Below are 21054 nucleotides of genomic sequence, written 5' to 3'. Positions count from 1 at the left end.
GCTGGATGGCTATCTAGCTAGCTATCTAATGGCTATCGAATAGCTATTAGCTGTCTGGATAGCTATCTAGCTGGCTATCTAATAGCTATCTAGCTATCTAATGGCTATCAGTAGCTATCTATTAGCTAGCTAGCTTTCTATCTATTTAAGTTACTTCAGGGTTGAGTGAACGCTGGCGCGTGTGGCTGCCGCTGCTCACCCGCAGAAGAAAACGTATCCTGTGAGTGTAAAGTGACCTTGAGAGTTTTGAAAGGCGCTTAGAAATCAAATGTATGATTATTATTTGAGGTGAAAAACATGATTTAATTGATTTCAGAGCGGCATGAATGAGTCGAGGTGGTTGTCACATTTGTTATTTTGTTTATTTTGTTCGTTGAACTTCAAGATGGCGCGGCGAAAGTGGCTTCCTTGACAGCAGCTCCTGTATTTTGTTTTTCTACGTTCATTCCTTTACTCTTCTTTTCACAACTTTGCTGCTGTGAAATGTCAATTTCTCTAGTGCGAGACTAATAAAGTCAAATCCAATCCAAAAAGGTCGGTGACCCCTGACCTTGAGTCCCCCGTTTGAGCGCACTCAGCCTTCATTGATCCCGGGAGACGCCATTTTGGAGGTTAGAGTTGCGGAGGGCGCCAGGGCCGCCGATCCCTGACGCAGGTGCAGCCGACGGCGACCAGTCGGGGCTCCAAGCGGTAGCGCCGACTCTGCGGCGGGGCGCCGGCGGGCGACTTGAGGCGGCGCAGCGACAGAACCTGATGAAAGATGGGCCGCGATGCCAGTCTCAGGTCCTCGGCGCCGTCGGAGTCCAAGCAGCCGCGGAGCAGGCAGCGGGCCTCCGACACCGGTGGGAAAACGCTGCCGTCCCACGACACGCTATGCGGCGCGGGGAAGTAGCTGCGTCACAAATGGTCCGGAAATGGCCGCCCACGCCCCGGCGGGCGCTTTTGCTTACTTGTAGGTCCACGGCGAGATGGAGTGGTTATGCAGCGGTCGGAAGGTTTTGGGGAAGTGCAAGATGGCGGCGTTGAGCTCCACCGACACCGTTTCCATCTCCGACGTCCCTTTGGATTGGTCGCTGACCCCCCTGCTGGCCACGCCTCCCCACAGCAACGCCACCATTGTTGTCATCATGACCTGAACACATCGGCGGCGGTCATCAAATCAAAAATTCCTTTGCTTTTTTTTTTTTTTGGGTCCGTCCGTGTAAGCTGTCATTCGTACATGAGTCGTCCATCGATGAGAAGGTTTCTTCAGCTGTCATCTTTACTTCTAGCTAGCTACTTTTTAGAGAACCGGTTCTTTTGACTCGGCTCACTAAAAAGATCCGGCTCTTTTGGCTCCCAAATGGCTCTTCAATTTTTTTTGGTTGCTTAAATTAATTAACGACCAAAAATCATGTAAAATTGTGTGAAAAACAAATTACTCATGTAAAAAATACACTATAATAATAATAATAATAATAATAATAATAATAATAATAATAATAATAATAATAATAACACATTTCATTTCTAAGCTCCTTTCAAAACTCTCAAGGTCACTTTACAGTCACAGGACAAGTTTTTCAGTGGGTGAGCAGCGGCAGCCACACGCGCCAGCGTTCACTCAACCCGGAAATAACTCAAATAGATAGAAAGCTAGCTAGATAGCTAGCTGATAACTCAAATAGATAGAACGCTAGCTAGCTAGCGACCTAATAACTCAAATACATGTAGGTGGAAAGCTAGTTAGTTAGCTAGCTAATAACTCAGCTAGACAGCTAGCTAGCTAATAACTCATATAGATAGAAAGCTAGCTAGCTAATAACTAAAATAGATAGAAAGCCATCTGGCTAGCTAATAACTCAAATAAATAGAACACTAGCTAGCTAGCAAGCTAATAACTCAAATAGATAGAAAGATAGCTAGCTAGCAAATAACTCAAACAGAAAGCTAGCTAATAACTAAAATAGACAGAAAGCTAGCTAGCTAACAACTGAAATAGATAGAAGGCTAGCTAGCTAGATAATAACTCAAATAAATAGAAATCTAGCTAGCTAGATAGCTAGCTGATAACTCAAATAGATAGAACGCTAGCTAGCGACCTAATAACTCAAATACATGTAGGTGGAAAGCTAGTTAGTTAGCTAGCTAATAACTCAAATAGACAGCTACCTAGCTAATAACTCATATAGATAGAAAGCTAGCTAGCTAATAACTAAAATAGATAGAAAGCCATCTGGCTAGCTAATAACACAAATAAATAGAACACTAGCTAGCTAGCGAGCTAATAACTCAAATAGATAGAAAGATAGCTAGCTAGCAAATAACTCAAACAGAAAGCTAGCTAATAACTAAAATAGACAGAAAGCTAGCTAGCTAACAACTGAAATAGATAGAAGGCTAGCTAGCTAGATAATAACTCAAATAAATAGAAATCTAGCTAGCTAGCGAGCTAATAACTCAATTAGAAAGCTAGCTAGCTAGACAATAACTCAAATAGAAAGCTAGCTAGCTACTATATCAAATATTTGTATTTATATGGCTTGATTTAGATGTGCAGTCAGTGGATGATAACTGACTTTCTCTATATATAATGTGATAACAGGACATCACCGAACTATTTATTAGATACATATTAGCTAGCTAGATAGATATTTCTTAACGCCAAACGTACACTTGTGTGGAACTCTCTTATGTTATTTATCTGGCTATCTAGCTAGCTACCTGGCTAGCTACCTAGCTAGCTATCTCACTATCTCGCTGGCTATCTATTGGCTAGCTGGCTGGCTATCTATTGGCTAGCTGGATGGCTATCTAGCTGGCTATCTGTTAGCTATCTAGCTGGCTAACTATTTATTAGATACCCATTAGCTAGCTAGCTAGCTAGCCTTCTATCTATTTGAGTTATTCCGGGTTGAGTGAACGCTGGCACGTGTGGCTGCCGCTGCTCGCCCACAGAAAAAAACTTAACCTGTGACTGTCAAGTGATCTTGAGAGTTTTGAAAGGTGCTTATAAATGCAATGTATTATTATTATGTGTCCACCTGCCTACCTTAACGCTTCTCCCCGTCTCCTTTCTCCATTGCTGCATGTGTCTAATTCTTCCCTTTCTCCTCTACCACGGATATCGACCAATCAAGTGCGGCATTAACCGAAGACTGGGGGCGGGGAATAGAGGACAAAAAAAAGTCGGCTCCCATTTGCTGCTCCTTGTTAGGAACCGGTTCTCTTGATTCACTTCAGAGATCCGGCTCTAAGAACCGGCTCTCTTGGTTCACTGCAGAGATGTGGCTCTAAGAACCGGCTCTCTTTGTTCACTTCAGAGATCCGGGTCGTTCGCAAACGACACATCACTCCGAGGAATCCCCCGGACACCCACCAACAAGAAATTCTCTGAGGTGCTGACCAATCGGCAACCGGACAGCTTGTCCACCTGGCAAGAGTGCGGCGGCGTCTTACCGTGCCGACGGCTTGCTTCAGCGAGAAAAGCATCATAGCGTGGTGAGATCTTGCCTTGCGACTTTGGAGGCTCCTCGGGTAGCGCTGGAGGTGCAGGTGAGCGAATGACAAGAGCACGGCGTTCTTCGGGGCCTTTATCCAGATGACATCTTTGATCTTCCTCCGAAAACCGGCCGGCGTGACGAGGGATGACGCCCGCCCCACTTTCGCCCGCCACACATGAAAGCTTCCAGGTCAACGTTTGATCTTGTCGGCTTTTATGTGGGGATGAAAGGAGGGTGGTTTCCGGGCGTTCCCCCGCCCCCTAAAGATGCTGACTTCCCGTAGAGGTGATGTCGGGCGAGGTGCACCTTCTTCCAAATGGGCGGTTTTGAGCGACATCCTGGCCTTTTGCCACACGTCGGGCGTCCAATTCCAAGCGCGTCGTCGGGTCGACGGAGGGGAGATCCGACATGCGCAAGACATATATAAAGATATACATATATTTTAATGCTCTAGCTGGCTATCTATTAGCTAGCCACCTAGCTGGCTATCTATCTAGCTAGCTACCTATCTGGCCTATCTATTTGCTACCTAGCTAGCTAGCTATTTTCTATTTATTAACTAGCTACCTAGCTGCCTCTGTATTTGCTATCTATTAGCTAGCTACTTAGCTGGCTATCTAGCTATCTATTTTCTAGGTACCTAGCTGGCTACCTATTTGCTATCCATTTGCTACCAAGCTAGCTTTCTATTTTCTCTCTTAGCTAGCTAACCAGCTGGCTACCTATTTGCTATCCATCTAGCTACCGATTTTATATCTATTAGCTAGCTATATATTTGTTATCTAGTTGCTATCTAGCTACCTATTTTCTATTAGCTAGCTAGCTGGCTATCTATTTGCTATCTAGCTACCTACCTATTTTCTATTAGATAGCTACCTAGCTGCCTATGTATTTGCTATCAATTAGCTAGCTACTTAGCAGGATATCTATTTGCTATCTAGCTAGCTAGCTAGCTATCTATTTATTATCCAGCTAGCTACCTAGCTAGCTATTTGCCATCCATTTGCTATCCAGCTAGCTACATAGCTAGCTATTTTCTATCTATTAGTTAGCTACCTAGCTGGATATCTATTTGCTATCCATTTGCTACCAAGCTAGCTATTTTCTATCAATTAGCTAGCTACCTAGCTGGCTATATATTAGCAACCTGGCTATCTATTTGCTATCTATCTAGCTATCTATTTTCTATCTATTAGCTAGCTACCATGCTGGCTATCTATTAGCTATCTGTTAGCTAGCTAGTTTTCTATCTATTTGAGTTACTTCCGGGTTGAGTGAACGCTGGGGCATGTGGCTGCTCACCTGCAGAAAAACTGATTCTGTGACTGTAAAGTGACCTTGAGAGTTTTGAATGGCGCTCAGAAATGAAGTGGATTACTATTACTATTATTATTATTATTATTATTATTATTATAAGACGCCAGCGCGGACGGGGCGACAGAGGCGGAGGAGCGCTTGGCACCGGAAGTGACGAGCGTCTTTGAGTCTGACCTGGTTTTCAGCGTCGACCGCAGAGTGCGGCCTTCTCGCGCGTTCTGCTCGTTGGCGCCCACGCGGCGGCTCGATACGCGCGAAGGACCACTTGAACGCCGCCGCCCCCCCCACCAACACCAACCACAAATTTGACTGCAGGCGCCAAACGTGTTGACTTTCGACTTTTTACTGGACTTTAATCAAGGTAGAAAAAAAAGACAAATAAAATGCTGCAAGTTGACATGCACAGACGAATTACAAGCATATGTACACTTGGGGGTCTCGGTGGACGAGGTGGGGGGTCATTCTGCATTGGAGCCTGAATCTGAAAAAAAAAAAAAAAAAACAACAAATAAAGCAAAAAACATGTCACACACATACAAAGTTTGTTCTATTTGGCATTGTTGTGGAAAATAATAATACATTTCTTTTATAAGCGCCTTTCAAAATTCTCAAGGTCACTTTACAGTCACAGGATATTTTTCCTGCGAGTGAGCAGCGGCAGCCACACGCGCCTGCATTCACTCAACCCGGCAGTAACATAAGAAAAAAACAACAATAATAATATATACAGTATATATACAGGTAACATCCGAGTCACGACCGGGTTCGACAAAACGGTCGTAAGTCAAACGGTCGTAAGTCGAGATCCATTCAAAATGACGTTTACACTACCGGCTAGTATAAAGCTGTTGTTTTTATGCAATGTTTTCTATTGAATACTATAATATAATAATAATAATAATAATAATAATACATTTCATTCGTAAGCGCCTTTCAAAACTCTCAAGGACACTTTACAGTCACAGGATTTTTTTTCTGCGGGTGAGCAGCGGCAGCGAACTAAAGTCTTACTGGTACTATCGGCCCTATATATATATCCCTACTGTCCAGACATGGCGGTGCCGGACTCTGCTATGTTCAGTGCTCTCAGGTTGGGGGGAGCAGAGAACTACTCCATGCGGCTACATTGATTACTTCTATTGTCCTGACTAACGACTGGCCTGATTGCCCCACTATCACCTCATCAGCATTACTAATCCTATGTTGCCTAAGCAGGCTATTGTCTGAACAATCCAAATTGAACCTCACCCCACCAAGGTGATTTAGTGAAGGGTTTTGCTATTTTATGAAAATAGCTTATTTTACTCCCCTTTCAAACCATCTATGTTCTTTTGCTAAGATCTTATAAATGAAATGTATTATTATTATTATTATCTTCTATTTATGATGCCAGATTCCGAGAATCCAATCATAAAAGAAAACAATTTGCCTCCTGAGAGATGCGATTAAAGTGAGACTTTCAGTCAAAAGTGCCGACGGGCTTTTCCCGAACGATCGCTTACAAGGAAAGCCCACGACGGTGAGCGCGCCGCGAGCAAAATGGCGGCGGCGACGAGTGCCAACTCACTCTTTCCGTCGCACGCCACAATTTTGACCTTGTCCACCTTGACCAGATCGGTGACCTCTCGGAACTCCACGTCGTTCAACACGAAGGTCCACACGTTATCGCAGAAGCGGTACGTGTTCAGCGAACCCTGACAACAAAAGCGCAACATTGGTCATGGCGGCACCGTCCAATGGCAGACGGGCCGTCGGCGCTCGCCGCTGCCTTTCAAGATGGAGGCCCCGAAACAAGCGCCGACAGACTCACCTTGAAATTGACGCGGTTGCGGACGCGGTTGGCCAGCGCTGTGTTGATGGCTTTGTCGAACTGAAGAAGAACCTGCAGGGCCAGCTGGGGGGTGATCTGCTGCGTCTGGTGGACACACACACACACACACACACACACACACACACACACACACACACACACACACACACACACACACACACACACACACACACACACACACACACACACACACACACACACACACACACACACGTTGTGCTTTTTTGCGCCTGTAATGGGCAGCATCTTCACAGCCCCGCTTTGTTCAGCGGAAAGGTCGGTGCTGTTGGACAGTCTGCGGTTGGATGGACGCATGGCTTGAGGAGCCCGCGATAAGAAGAGAGCAGCGTCAGCGCAGAGCGCCGATGCGTATGTGGAACTGTCGCGGCTTGGAATTGAAGCGGATTTATGTGGGACAGGAGATGTGAGACAATGTCTTTTCGTCAACGGATGCTACAGCTTCGTGTTTGCTTTCAACATTTAGCTTGTAGTAAACGTGCAAATTCCACAATGACGTATGTCCCTGATCCACTGCTGACATGGATGCTTTGATCCTCTCCACTTTCATCTAGAACTGCTTCATGTCATCACAAAGAGGGTACAGCAAGTCCTGAAGAATGAATGACTCTGTGTCTTTGTGTTGTCATATTATTTGTTATTTTTGTTTTTCCCAAGATGGCGGCGCGTGAACACGCAGCGGCTCCCCTCTCCCGGCAAATTGGTGTTTTCATGTTTATTATGTTTGTTAAAGTCATAATAAGTGCCTTGCATGCTGGGTCGGAGAGGACAGTAATTTCATCTGTGCTGTATGTCATGCATATTAGCATATTTGACAATAAAGCTGACTTTGACTTTAGCTATATGGTTATCTAGCTAGTTAGCTAGCTGTCTAGCTGGCTATCTATTAGCTATCTCGCATTGCCAACATTTGCCATCTTTTCATGTCCAATATTGACAAGGCGGTGGTCTCGCACGAACCCTGCCCCCCCCCCTTCTCAGGGATCCCCGGCCATTTTTGTTAGCGAACTAAACAAATAGTAATGGGAATTCCGGCTCTTTTCAGAGAGACGGTTCTTTTGGCTCAGCTCACTAAAAAGATCCGGCTCTTTTGGCTTCCAAATGGCTCCTCGGTTTGTTTGTTTTTTTTGTTACTTAAATTAATTAACTACCAAAAATCATGTAAAATTATGTGAAAAAATGAATTAAAAAATACACTATGTCAAATATTTGAATTTATATGGCTTACTAATACTACTATGTCTAAAAACTGTTATTTCCGGGTTGAGTGAACGCTGGCGAGTGTGGCTGCCCCTGCTCACCCGCAGAAAAAATATCATGTGACTGTAAAGTGTCCTTGAGAGTTTTGAAAGGTGCTTAGAAATGACATGCGTTATTATTATTATTGATTTATATGTGCAGAGTTAGTGGATGTTAACTTTCACTTTCCCTGTGGTTACTGTACTCTGGTCTGATGATCAGCTGTCACTAATTTGCTTTTCATATTAATAATGCTATTACTGTCACTAATTTGCTTTTCATATTAATAATGCTATAATAACTAGTAAAAAATATAATCATTGAATAATAATAACAGCATAATGTGATAACATTTGTCCACTTGTCTACCCCCCCCCCCCCCCCTCCAGCCTTTCTCCTCACTGCTGCCTGTAATTCTCCCCTTCTTCCTCTACCACGGATATCGACCAATCACGTGCGGCTTTAACCGAAGACTGGGCGGGGAATAGAGGGCGAAAAGTCGAGTCCCATTTTCAGCTCCTTGTTAGGAATCGGCTCTCTTCGTTCAATTCAGAGATCCGGCTCGTTCGCGAACGACACATCACTATAAACGAAGCAAAGTGTCTATTTGTGCAGGGCAGAATCGCGCGCGTATGCGTGTGTACGCGTGCGAGGGGGCGGACGCTACGTAGCAATAGCGGATAGCGTACTTCCGGCTGACCTGAATGAGCTCGTCGAGGCTCTCCTGGAGGCTGTTTCCCAGCGTGGTGTTCCTGTACAACTGGTAGGCCATTGCTCCACCGAGGCGACAGACCACGTCGAGCTCACGGAAAGGCTCGCGAACACGCGGAAGGGAGAGAACACGCACAGCAACAGGAACTAGAACAGCGTCCTCGTCGTGGTCTTCTTCTTCTTCTTCTTCGTCGTCGTCTTCTTCTTCTTCTTCTTCTTCTTCTTCTTCTTCTTCTTCTTCTTCTTCTTCTTCTTCTTCTTCTTCTTCTTCTTCTTCTTCTTCTTCTTCTTCTTCTTCTTCTCTGACTTCTTCTTTACCAGTTTCGTCACGGGTTGCGATCAATTGGCGCCCCCGTTCGGCAAGCAGGCCAAACGACACATCACTAACTGGAAGGTGTCGGTCAAATATCGAACAAGGAAAACGCCTGCGTCTGCTTCCTTATTCAAGACACCACAAACGTTTTCAAATTTTTCAAACTTTTCATGTCGTGACATCAACGTTGACGTGGCAAAGAATCGAGGGGGCGGTGGGGGGGGGGGGGGCGTCCTTCCGGCAAAACCAAGGTCGCCAGATGCATACAGTTCACCGCGCATGCGCAACATATGCTTTTATCAATCCAAGTCCCGTATAAAAGTTGTAGTACATCGTACATTAATTGAAATGATAAAAAACGCTAACAATGCCGGATTAAAATTTACTAATTAACTCGCTGACTATCTGTTAGCTATCTGGCGAGCTAGTTAGCTGGCTGTCTATTGGCTATCTGTTAGCTAGCTAGCTGCCTATCTATTTGAGTTATTCCGGGTTGAGTGTGCGCGTGTGCTCACCCACAGTAAAACTGATCCAGTGACTGTAAAGTGACCTTGAGAGTTTTGAAAGGCACTTACAAATGAAATGGATTATTATTATTATCTAGCTGGCTATCTATTTGCTATCTAGCTAGCTATCTAGCTGGCTAGCTTTCTAACTATTTGCTATCTATTAACTATCTATTAGCTATCTAGCTCACTATCTACAGTATTAGCTTTTTGGTTAGCTATCTACTGTATTAGTTATGTATTAGCTTTCTATCTATTTGAGTTACTTCGAGGATTAGTGAAAACTGGCGCGTGTGGCTGCCACTGCTCACCCACAGTAAGAAAATATATACTGTGACTGTAAAGTGACCTTGAGACTTTTGAAAGGCGCTTAGAAATCAAATGTATTATTATTATTATTATTATTATTATTATTATTAGATGAAGCCGGAATCAAACCAACAAAATCAGGTTGACATTCTGACAGCGTGTTTCAAAACGACACGCGGCTAATCAAAGCTGCCGCCACCGCCGCCAAACGAACGACCTCTGTCTGCCCATTTATTAGTTTCTGCCACCAGGCAGTCAGGAGACTCAACTCCCTCCCAGCCCTGCCCCCCTGCCCCAACCCACTGCCACACTCACCGAACTCATGAGTACACGCTACACGATCATCCTGAACTGATTTTTTTTTTCTGCAAGACCTCACTTCAACCTTTTTTTGTGTTTGTTTTTGCATTACAACACTACCTCACTTTACATCCGTCACTACCTCACTTTACATTCAGAAATTACATGTACGTATTGTCTTTTTTAGCCACATTAGAAGTGCCTTGCACGCTGGGTCCTAAAGGACATTGATTTCATCTATGCTGTATGTCATGCATATTAGCATATTTGACAATAAAGCTGACTTTGACTTTAATTGCTCCCCCCCAGGCGAGGTGACACAAATTTGACTGCAGCTGCCAAACGTGTTGCCTTTCGACTCTTCATTGGACTTTAATCAAGGTAGGAAAAAAAATGCCTCAAGTTGACCTGCACAGACGAATTACAAGCATCCAGTTGTGGTCCAAAGTTTCCATCCACTTGTGAAGAACATCATGTCACGGCTCACTTGTGTTTCCAGTTATTTCTACATCGGTGATTTTTTTTCTCTGGTAAAGTGATTGGAACAGATACCTTTTTGTCACCAAAAACATTCATGAAGTTGGGTTCTTTTATGACTTTGGGGTGAACAGAAAAAGTGATCAAATCTTCTGGGTCAAAAATATTAGTACATAACAGCAGCGCTAATATTTGGTAACTTGCCCCTTGGCCATTACCACCCCCCCCCCCCCCAAAAAAAAAAGCAACAAGTACTATAATAATAATACATTTCATTTGTAAGCGCCTTTCAAAACTCTCAAGTTACAGGATAAAGTTTTTCTGTGGGTGAGCAGCGGCAGCCACACGCGCTAGCGTTCACTGAATCCCGAAGTAACTCAAATGGACAGAAAACTAGCTAGCTAATGGATAGCCAATAAATAGTGAATAGATAGCCAGATATCCAACAGCTAGCCGTCTCACAGTCAGTCAGCTAGCTAGATAGCTAATGGATAGCAAATAAATAGCGACTAGATAGCCAACAGCTAGCCAGCTTACAGACAGCCAGCTAGACAGCTAGTACTATGTACATGACCCCCCACAAAAAAACAACGCAACAAGTACTATGTATGTGCCCCCCCGAAAAAAAATAAACAAGTTCCGACAAAACGGTCGTAAACCATTAAAAGCATTCAAAATGGCTGACGCGAGGATGACGTGATCATAACAAATGACAACACGCTGGCATCTCCTATACGACGATGTCAATCTGTTGTTTTTAAGCAACGTTTTCTATTGAATACTATTATATACCAAAATGTTGACAGTTGATTTATAAATCTTATAACTTTTAGTGTCATTTTAAAGGACAACCGACGTCTCCGGACAAATTGTGTCCATAATTTGTAAAATGGCTTCAAATGACTTCTACTGAGCGTATTTTAATAAGATTCCACCGCATGTAGCTATATTTTACATTTTAAGACTCGCGCTGAATATTCAGGAAGTCTTGTTTTTGAGTTGGTGACGAGTCCGTATGTGACGTCACTAAAGGAACGCCCCTGACCGAAAAAAAGACACATTGTAGCAGTCCTTCCATCACGTCAATGTATTTTGCTGTAATTGCTTGGTCTGACAACCTCGTGTTGCACCCAAAAGCCGCCAGAAGAGGGCGTCCAAGCTCCATATAAGGAATTTATCAGCCTGTGGAAACAGAGGTGGCCACAGGAGGTCGCCATTTTGTGCCTCTTTTTTTGGCTGAGAGATTTCCCCCCAATGTTGCCTCAAAATGGCACAAATAAATTCTTTATTCGATTGCAAACATGTATGCTTTCCTCTTCAGAACTATTTGAATCATATTCATAACTGGATGTGTAACAAGAAAGCATATTCTCCGAATCTGAAGCCATTGTTTTGATTCTCCAGCAATGCAAGACGTCTTGGCGTGATGTCACAAACCGGGGGCGGGACTTTCTGAAAATTCCCAATTCACAGCTCATTTTTTTGCAGATTTTGGACACTAAGACATTTTTATTGGTGTTTACCATTTGACTAAAAATATCATACTGCGTGTTTTGGGTATTTTAGATGCTATAAAACGTTTTTCTGATGTCAGTTAAAAAACAAAAAAGTGATGTCGGTTGTCCTTTAACCATTTTACATTTCATATTATCGATCTTTATTACTGTGTCGGCGCACACGCTTTCTGCTGACCCAAATACGCACGGCTTCCCACGCATACACTCTCTTGAAAAATCACTCTCCCTGCTAACGGAGAGGCTACAAGAGTTCGACCAAGACACGAAGGAAAAAAGCCTCAAATAGGCGGCGGCGGCGTGGGCCGACGCGGCGTCCTCGTCGCGCCGACCCCAAGCTTTCTGCTGACCCAAATACGCACGGCTTCCCACGCATGCGAACTTTCCCAAAATCGCTCTCCCTGCTATCGGAGAAGCCAGAAGAGGTCACCTGTCTTAAAGTCGCGGCGGCGCCGACCGTGAGCCCGACGTGGCGTTTGCGTCGCGGCGATCCCACCCGCTCCGCCTCGGCGTAAACCCCTCCTTCCCCCTATTGTCACGTTCGGATTGACAGCTGGGCGCCGGGCCACGCCTCCCGGCTTCCACCACTTCCTTCTTCAGGACAGCGGGTACGAAAACGGGACGCGGTCAACTTGTATTTGTATTTTGTATTACCCTGGACAGGCTCACAGACGATGTTAGACAAAAATCTCCTTGGACCGTGATGTTTGCAGATGACATTGTGATCTGTAGAAACTAGAGATGTGGAGATATGCCCTGGAAAGAAGAGGAATGAAGATCAGTCGCAGCAAGACGAAATATATGTGTGTGAATGAGAGGGATCCAAGTGCAAGAGTGATGCTACAGGGAGAAGAGATAAAGAAGGTGGAGGATTTTAAGTACTTGGGGTCAACTGTCCAGAGCAATGGAGAGTGTGGAAAAGAGGTGAAGAAGCGTGTCCAGGCAGGCTGGAGAAAAATGTCAGGTGTGATGTGTGATAGAAGGGTTTCAGCTAGGATGAAAGGAAAAGTGTATAAAACCGTGGTGAGACCAGCCATGATGTTTGGACTGGAGACGGACGGTGCCACTGAAGAAAAGACAGGAAGCAGAGCTGGAGGTAGCAGAGCTGAAGATGTTGAGCTTTTCTTTGGGAGTGACCAGGTTGGATAGGATCAGGGATGAGTACATTAGAGGGACAACTCATATTAGAGGGTTTGGAGAGAAAGTCAGAGGCCAGACTGAGATGGTTTGGACATGTCCTGAGGAGAGAGAGTGACTATATCGGGAGAAGGATGCTGAGTCTTGAACTGCCAGGCAGGAGACCGAGAAGAAGACTGAAGAGGAGGTTTATGGATGTGGTCAAAGAGGACATGAAGGTAGATGGTGTGAGAGAAGATGCACAAAACCGGGATAGATGGAGGACATTGATTCACTGTGGCGACCCCTGAGGGGAAAAGCCGAAAGGAAAAGAAGATTACCCTGGACTTTCTATATCTTCGTCCGAGTCCCCCCCGTCCCCCCCAATCCCGTAATCCTTTCGGTATTCTTCCGTTTCTGCACCACCGTGTGCAAGTTGCTTCTCGCCATTGTCGGGTTTCCCATTGACCCCACACTCGTCGTATTTGGTATTCTTTATTTTTGATTATTGCCCTGGTCCTCTTTTTGGGACCAGCGCTTTGTGTTGTAGCTTAATAAATCATCCTGCACGGACCTCTCTCTCTGTCCAGTTGCTGGCTGTAGCGGTGACAGCCGTAGAATAAAAATTAAAAAAACTCTGACGGTCATGGTTGTAAGTACGGGTGGTCGTAACTCACGCCGGTCGTAAATCAGATGTTACTTGTAAAGTCATAAAAGAATCAAATGTCATGAATGTTTTTGGTGACATAGAGGTATCTGTTCCAATCACTCTATCAGAGAAAAATCACAGTAGAAATAATTAGAAACTCCAGACAGCCGTGACATGATGTTCTTTACAAGTGGATGGAAACTTTGGATCACAACTGTAAGTACACTTGGTGGTCTGGGAGGGGGTGGGGGGGGGGGCGTGGTCATTCTGCTGCACTGGAGCCTGAATCGGAAAACAAAACAAATAAAACAAAAAACATGTCACAAACAAACAAAGTTTGTTGTAAATGGCTCCCGGGAGACGCGATCAAAGTGAGACATTCAAGTGGCGACAGGCTCATCCCAAACGATCGCTTGCAAGAAAAGCTGACGACGGTGAGCTGCCGCAAGCAAATGGGGAGTGGGGGTGAGACGCGTGCTAACTCACTCTTTCCGTCGCACGCCACAATTTTGACCATGTCACCCTTGACCAGATCGGTGACTTCTCGGAACTCCACGTTGTTCAACACGAAGGTCCACACGTTATCGCAGAAGCGATACGTGTTCAGCGAACCCTGACAACAAAAGTGCAAGGTCGTATAATAATCATAATAATACATTTAATTTCTAAGCGCCTATCAAAACTCTCAAGGACACTTTACAGTCATGCTTCCTTAATAATCTTTGACCACATTCTTAACAGGCAAAAGGTTTCTCAGCAGTGTGGATTCTTGTGTGACTAATTAAAGAGCCCTTGTGAGAGAATGCTTCGTTCAATATCAATTTTAAAAAAGCAGACATTGATTAGAATGGGAAATGTTTTGGTTTTCAACCAAAGCAGTATCCAAACAGGTTTCTGGAACGGATTACGGTCGAAAATTCAGTGAAATACAGTAAAGTCTCGTTATATCGATATTCTTGGGAGTCAGAAAAAAATATCGATATAACCGGACTATCGATATATCCGACCCTGTTTGCATGTAAATTTTCTCCTTGCGTTCATAGAAATAGTATCGTAATAAGCAGTACTATTGATATAACCGATATCGATATAACGCGACTTTACTGTAGTTAAAACGTGCTTCAAAAAAAAAGTTGTTTTCAAGGCTTGGAATGGATGAACATTTTTTACATTGATTATAATGGGAAGTGCTGTTTTGATTTTTGAACATGTTTCTGGAAGGGACAATACGTCAGTACCTCGTGTCACGTCTCTTGTGAGCAGGTGCCTTAGTGTTGCACAATGCTATCTAGCTAGCTTTCTATCTATTTGAGTTATTCCGGGTTGAGTGAACGCTGGCACGTGTGGCTGCCGCTGCTCACTCACAGGAAAAATTATCCTGTGACTGTAAAGTGACCTTGAGAGTTTTGAAAGGCGCTTACAAATGAAATGGATTATCATTATTATTATTATTATTATCATCATCATTTGCAAGCTATTTGCTATCTATTAGCTATCTGGCTGGCTAGATAGCTATCTAGCTAGCTATCTATTAGCTATCTAGCTGGCTGGCTATCTAGCTAGGTATCTGTTGGCTATCGTTGAGCTTGCTAGCTAGCGTTCTATCTATTTGAGTTACTTCCGGGTTGAGTGAACGCTGGCGCGTGTGGCTGCCGCTGCTCACCCACAAAAAACTGATCCTGTGCCTGTAAAGTGACCTTGAGAGTTTTGAAAGGCGCTGAAAAATGAAATGGATTATTATTATAATTATCATCATCATTTGCTAGCTATTTGCTATCTGGCTGGCTAGATAGCTATCTATTAGCTATCTAGATGGCTGGCTATCTAGCTAGGTACCTGTTGGCTATCGTTTAGCTTGCTAGCTAGCTTTCTATCTATTTGAGTTACTTCCGGTTTGAGTGAACGCTGGCGCGTGTGGCTGCCGCTGCTCACTCACAGACAAACTGATCCTGTGTCTGTAAAGTGACTTTGAGAGTTTTGAAATCTATTATTATTATTATTATTATTATTATTATTATTATTATTATTATTATTATAAAAGAGCTCACCTTGAAATTGACGCGGTTGCGGACGCGGTTGGCCAGCGCTGTGTTGATGGCTTTGTCGAACTGAAGAAGAACCTGCAGGGCCAGCTGGGGGGTGATCTGCTGCGTCTGGCGGACAGACACAAGGACGGATGGACACACACACACACACACACAAACCTTTGTCAGATAGTGATGTGTCATTCGCGAACGAGCCGGTTATTAGAGCCGGATTTCTGAAGTGAACGAAAAGAGCCGGCTCCTAACAAGGAGCCGGAGATGGGAGCTGACTTTTTTCCCCTCTCTGTTCCCCGCCCCCAGTCTTCGGTTAAAGCCGCACGTGATTGGTCAAGATCCATAGTAGAGGAGGGAGGGGAGAATTACAGACACACGCAGCAGTGAGGTGAAAGGGGAGGGGTTAGAGAAACAGAAACATACTGTGAGTAGCACATGAAACAGGAAAGGGAAACGACTGAGATTGATAGCACTACAAAGAAAAACCAAAAGTGAAAAGGGGAGAAAATTGATAGAAAACACAGTGAATTTTGGACTCGTTTCAACTTTATCGATAGTTCAAAGGCAGAGTGTAGACTGCAAGGTTAAAATATCTCATCAATCAGGCTCCACGAATAACCTTCACAGGCACATAATAGCAGTCCACCCATCTGTACAATTTGAAGACAAAAGACAAGCAATGGAACCAGCTATCAATGAAGTTTCTAGTGTGGCCGCCTGCATATGTTGCTGCTACTTCCAAGATGTACAACCCAGAGCTCCTTGGGACGATTTATGCAAAAAGCCATCAACCAGGCTAAACAGAACACAATTATTGAGGAACTGGGTAAAATGATGGCAAGTGATTTTCAGCCATTTTCAATTGTGGATGACAAAGGATTCAGAAAATATACTCATGCTCGCAACCCAATGTATGCATACCAGAATCATATATGACAAAGAATGTGCTGCAGTCCCAGAACGAGTCAAAAAAGCCATAGTTGTTTGTTTAACAACTGACTGCTGGACACCCCGAACCACGACATCCTACGACATGTCACTTACATGCCACTTTGTTTGAAAATTTCAAAGTGGGGACATGTCTGCTGGATTGTTTTGAGTTGAATGAAAGAAATATTTTTGAGGTACTACAGGACGCGTGCACTGTTTTGGAGCCATTTGAGCAGGTCACTGGAGATCAGTGTAGATAGGTACAGTGGACAAATGTTATCACATTATGCTGTTATTATTATTCAATTGTTATCAATTTTACTACTTATTATGATAGCATTATTAATATGAAAAGCAAATTAGTGACAGCTGATCATCAGACCAGAGTAACCACAGGGAAAGTGAAGGTTAGTGGATGCACTCTGTGCACATATAAATCAAGCCATATAAATACAAATAATCTATATAGTGTATTTTTTTACATGATTCATTCGTTTTTCACATAATTTACATAATTCTTGGTAGTTAAGTAATGATCCAAATTGAACCTCACACCACCAGACCGGTTTAATGAAGGATTTTGTTGTTTTATAAGAATCGCCTCTTTTACCCCCCTTTCAAACCATCTATGTTCTTTCTCTAAGATTTTAACCTCATTGTCGTCAAATGAGTGGTTGCTAGCTTTTAGGTGCATACGTATTGCCGATTGAGGCCCACGAGTATTATCCCTGCGATGTTGATAAAGTCTTTTTTTTGAGAATTTGTTGAGTCTCCCCAATGTACTGCTCTTTACAATTGTCATTCTTACAATGTATGGAATAAACTACATTACTTTGTTTTTCATTTGGTAGCCTATCTTTTGGATGCACTAATTTTTGCCTTAACGTGTTTATCGGTTTGAAATAAGTAGGAATTTTATGTTGCCAAAGGACTCTTTGTAATTTTTCAGAAACTCCTGCAATGTACGGTACTGCTACTCCTCTCCTTTTAGAATCTTGAGAATTATTGGTTTCGTTCGCTATTCTTTCTTTCTGACATTTGTTGAATGCCCACTGAGGGTACCCACAGTTAGTGAGTGCTCTCCTGATATGTTTTGACTCCTACTAGGAGTTATCAGAACCCTCCAGCATAGGGCTAAACTAATACCAACTAGCACTGAAGGTAGAGAAAAGGAGTCAAAACATATCAGGAGAGCACTCACTAACTGTGGGTACCCTCAGTGGGCATTCAACAAATGTCAGAAAGAAAGAATAGCGAACGAAACCAATAATAATTCTCAAGATTCTAAAAGGAGAGGAGTAGCAGTACCGTACATTGCAGGAGTTTCTGAAAAATTACAAAGAGTCCTTTGGCAACATAAAATTCCTACTTATTTCAAACCGATAAACACGTTAAGGCAAAAATTAGCGCATCCAAAAGATAGGCTACCAAATGAAAAACAAAGTAATGTAGTTTATTCCATACATTGTAAGAATGACAATTGTAAAGAGCAGTACATTGGGGAGACTCAACAAATTCTCAAAAAAAGACTTTATTAAGCAACAACAACAACAAAAAAATGAGGAGCCATTTGGGAGCCGGATCTTTTTAGTGAGTCGAGCCAAAAGAACCGGCTCTCTGAAAAGAGCCGGAATACCCATCATTAGAATAACTTGTTTTCTGCTTCCGCATTTTCTTCTCCTTCTGGAGTTTCTTCTTCTTCCTCTGGTCTGATTATCAGACCAGAGTAAGCACAGGGAAAGTGAAAGTTAGCAACCACTAACTCTGTGTACATATAAAGCGATATAAATAAAAAAAAAATATTTGATAGGGTGTATTTTTTTTACATGAGTAATTCCCTTTTTTCACATAATTTTTGGTAGTTAAATAATAAACAACAACAAAAACCGAGGAGCCATTTGGGAACCACTGCGAGACTAATAAAGGCAAATCCAATCCAATCCAATCCAAAAGAGCCGATCTTTTTAGTAAACCGAGCCAAAAGAACCGGCTCCCTGAAAAGAGCCGGAATTCTCATCAATATTGTTAGATGTTTTTCTTGCGGCTCGCGTACTTCCGGCTCACCTGGATGAGCTCCTCGAGGCTCTCCTGCAGGCTGTTTCCCAGCGTGGTGTTCCTGTACAACTGGTAGGCCATTGCTCGATAGAGCCGACAGACGACGTCGAGCTCACGGAAAGGTTCGCCAACACCCGGAAGGGAGCGAACAAGCACAACAACATGAACAGCGTCGTTCTTCGTCGACGTCGTCTTCTTCGTCGACGTCGTCTTCTTCTTCTTCTCTTTCTCCTCCGACTTCTTCTTTGCCAGTTTTGTCGCTGGTTGCGATCAATCGGTGACGTCCAGGAAGTCAGTCGGTCATTGGCAAATGCGACAATCCGAGTGAGTTCAACGTGGGCACAAACGAAGCGTTTTGACTGCTCGAAGCACCTTCGTCCTTTTTATTTCTACTTTCCTTGGCGGGCGACTTCAATGAGGACTTGATCGTCTTCCAAAGACATTTTAATTGAAAAATATCGCGAGATATCGAAGCTTGGAGGAAGAGCGCCAATTACTCCTGCTCTTTTGTCAGTGGAGAACATCTTTGGACCGCAAAAATGGGACCAAATGACATCGGCCGCTTGTTTTCTTCCCTTGTCACGCACGGGCCAGTTATTTGGCTAGTTTGGATGCATGGGCTTGCCGTACCTGGCATTTGCCACCAACCGCGCATGCGTGAAAATGTTTGCCACACTTCGCATTGTTGACACTGGAAGGCGTGATGGGAATTGCGGCTCTTTTGAGAGAGCCGGTTCTTTTGGCTCAGCTCACTAAAAAGATCCGGCTCCTTTGGCTCCCAAATGGCTCCTCAGTTTGTTTTGTTGCTTAAATTAACTCCCAAAAATTCTCTGGTCCTGTAAATCTTACAAACTTCATTGATTCCCAGAGAGTGTGTGTAAGGCCAAAAGTGTGTCTTGCAAACATTAATTTCCCATAGAAAACCATTAAAATGAGAATAATCCGTTCCCAGGTCCCCATAAAACAATTTTCTACTAAATAATCCTTAAAACGACACAAAATATACATTATTTTATGTATAATAAATGTGTTAGTGTATTGTAATTAAAGAAATAAACTGCACTGTACAACGAAGTTGTTTTATTGACCTTTGTGATGGTCGTTGATGTCGTTGCCTCTTGATGATAGCTGAGTGAGGTTAAGTCATACCCTCACTCACACGGTCCCCTGCTAGCTGCTTTTTGTTAATCCAAATCAACAGAAAAATTTCAACCCCTTCTATTGCCTGAGACCGTTGCTTAGACAACACAGAAACGCCCTGAGCCACACGTAGCAATGGTTGACTTAGCATACTGGTACTGGGACGCTAAGTCACACAAACGCACACCTCGTTGGTGTTTTTTGATGATCTTCCTCTGCTCGACCGTCATTTTCTTTTGTGTCCTCTTGGGCTGAACACTAGCCTGTGGTGGGGTCTTTTTCGGCCCCATAATAGCAAAAGTACTCCACTCGATAGCAAACCACATCTGCACTCAGTGGGGGGTGGAAAACCGATCTGCCAGCCACAGTGGAGCTGTTCAACCAAGTGGTTTGGTGTTCCTTTGCCGAAAAGTAGTCCGCCAGCCACCGTGGCGCTGCGTGGTTTGGTTAGTTTGCTGAAAACTAGTTGGTATGCCAAGATTATATTCTTGCAAATTTATTGTTCGTAAGGCGAAAAGTTCGTAAGCTAAAGCGTTCGTCAGCCAAGGTATCACTGTACGTCTGTGTAATAATAATAATAATACATTCCATTTATAAGCGCCTTTGAAAACTCTGAAGGTCACTTTACAGTCACTATTCGATGTTTTTCTGCGGGTGAGCAGTGGCAGCCACACGCGCCAGCGTTCATTCAACCCGGAAGTAACTCAAATACATAGAATGCTACATAGCTAATAGATAGCTAGCTAGATATCCAAACAGCTAATGGATAGCTAGCTGGATAGCCAGCGAGATAGCTAGCGGTATAGCCACCCAGATAGCTAATAGATAGCAAATAGCTAGTCTGTGTAAGCTCTCAGTGGTTGAGAGTGGTCCATGGATGAAAAGGTTTCTTCAACCGTCATCTGTACTTCTTTCAAGGTGTCGGCCATTTCGCTTTTCATCCAAGAAGTTTCGTCAGCAAACTAAAATTTTGCCGGTAGCTCCCTTTGGCATTTTGGGGGCTTTATTGCAAAAAGCAAATGAAATGTGGCTGCCTTTACGTTTTTTTGGCCGCAGCTACTGTGGAACGGAGCGACGAACGGCCTTCTCCCCCTGTTGATGGCCCAAA

The 21054-nt window shown here is 43.7% G+C and overlaps 3 protein-coding genes across 4 annotated transcripts; all 3 read right to left on the bottom strand.

Moving 5' to 3' along the window:
• Positions 1–330: 330 nt before the first annotated feature.
• On the bottom strand, positions 331–3664 carry LOC148900085 (interleukin-17F-like). The gene is made up of 3 exons (XM_088991729.1): positions 3439–3664; positions 951–1132; positions 331–871 (listed from the first exon to the last, which is right to left on the bottom strand). The coding sequence occupies exons 1-3, from the start codon at positions 3472–3474 to the stop codon at positions 613–615; spliced, it is 477 nt and encodes a 158-aa protein (XP_088847855.1). The 5' UTR covers positions 3475–3664; the 3' UTR covers positions 331–612.
• On the bottom strand, positions 3660–8810 carry gtf2a2 (general transcription factor IIA, 2). Of its 2 annotated transcripts, none has more exons than XM_088991726.1 (4): positions 8588–8810; positions 6610–6714; positions 6302–6493; positions 3660–3825 (listed from the first exon to the last, which is right to left on the bottom strand). In XM_088991726.1, exons 1-4 carry the CDS (start codon positions 8657–8659, stop codon positions 3673–3675), a joined length of 522 nt encoding a protein of 173 aa, XP_088847852.1. In that variant the 5' UTR covers positions 8660–8810; the 3' UTR covers positions 3660–3672. The 2 variants fall into 2 exon arrangements, with proteins under 2 accessions (XP_088847852.1, XP_088847853.1); XM_088991727.1 differs by lacking the exon at positions 3660–3825 and adding an exon at positions 5127–5280 and having other exon boundaries at positions 6367–6493; positions 8588–8807.
• Positions 8811–13612: 4802 nt separating this feature from the next.
• Positions 13613–19788, bottom strand: LOC148900083 (transcription initiation factor IIA subunit 2-like). Its single transcript, XM_088991735.1, has 4 exons — positions 18816–19788; positions 15831–15935; positions 14269–14395; positions 13613–14064 (listed from the first exon to the last, which is right to left on the bottom strand). Exons 1-4 carry the CDS (start codon positions 18885–18887, stop codon positions 14045–14047), a joined length of 324 nt encoding a protein of 107 aa, XP_088847861.1. The 5' UTR covers positions 18888–19788; the 3' UTR covers positions 13613–14044.
• Positions 19789–21054: the final 1266 nt, after the last annotated feature.

This window comes from Hippocampus bargibanti, linkage group LG03 (genome assembly GCF_051943395.1).
Source record: "Hippocampus bargibanti isolate YZ-2025 linkage group LG03, ASM5194339v1, whole genome shotgun sequence".
NCBI classification, from domain to species: Eukaryota; Metazoa; Chordata; class Actinopteri; order Syngnathiformes; family Syngnathidae; genus Hippocampus; species Hippocampus bargibanti.
The sequence above is the reverse complement of the archived record's forward strand: the minus strand, read 5'-3'. Positions and strand labels throughout refer to the sequence as shown.

Bases quoted from the DNA above. Each gene is read 5' to 3' on its own strand.
- gtf2a2 (XM_088991726.1), bottom strand. From the start codon at position 8,659: ATGGCCTACCAGTTGTACAGGAACACCACGCTGGGAAACAGCCTCCAG. The intron at 6,715-8,587 runs GTCAGCCGGAAG...TGTGTCCACCAG, and splicing joins GCCTCGACGAGCTCATTCAG to ACGCAGCAGATCACCCCCCA. The intron at 6,494-6,609 runs GTGAGTCTGTCG...TTTTGTTGTCAG, and splicing joins GCAACCGCGTCAATTTCAAG to GGTTCGCTGAACACGTACCG.
- LOC148900083 (XM_088991735.1), bottom strand. From the start codon at position 18,887: ATGGCCTACCAGTTGTACAGGAACACCACGCTGGGAAACAGCCTGCAG. The intron at 15,936-18,815 runs GTGAGCCGGAAG...TCTGTCCGCCAG, and splicing joins GCCTCGAGGAGCTCATCCAG to ACGCAGCAGATCACCCCCCA. The intron at 14,396-15,830 runs GTGAGCTCTTTT...TTTTGTTGTCAG, and splicing joins GCAACCGCGTCAATTTCAAG to GGTTCGCTGAACACGTATCG.
- LOC148900085 (XM_088991729.1), bottom strand. From the start codon at position 3,474: ATGATGCTTTTCTCGCTGAAGCAAGCCGTCGGCACG. The intron at 1,133-3,438 runs GTAAGACGCCGC...CGATGTGTTCAG, and splicing joins TGAAGCAAGCCGTCGGCACG to GTCATGATGACAACAATGGT. The intron at 872-950 runs GTAAGCAAAAGC...CGCGCCGCATAG, and splicing joins ATCTCGCCGTGGACCTACAA to CGTGTCGTGGGACGGCAGCG.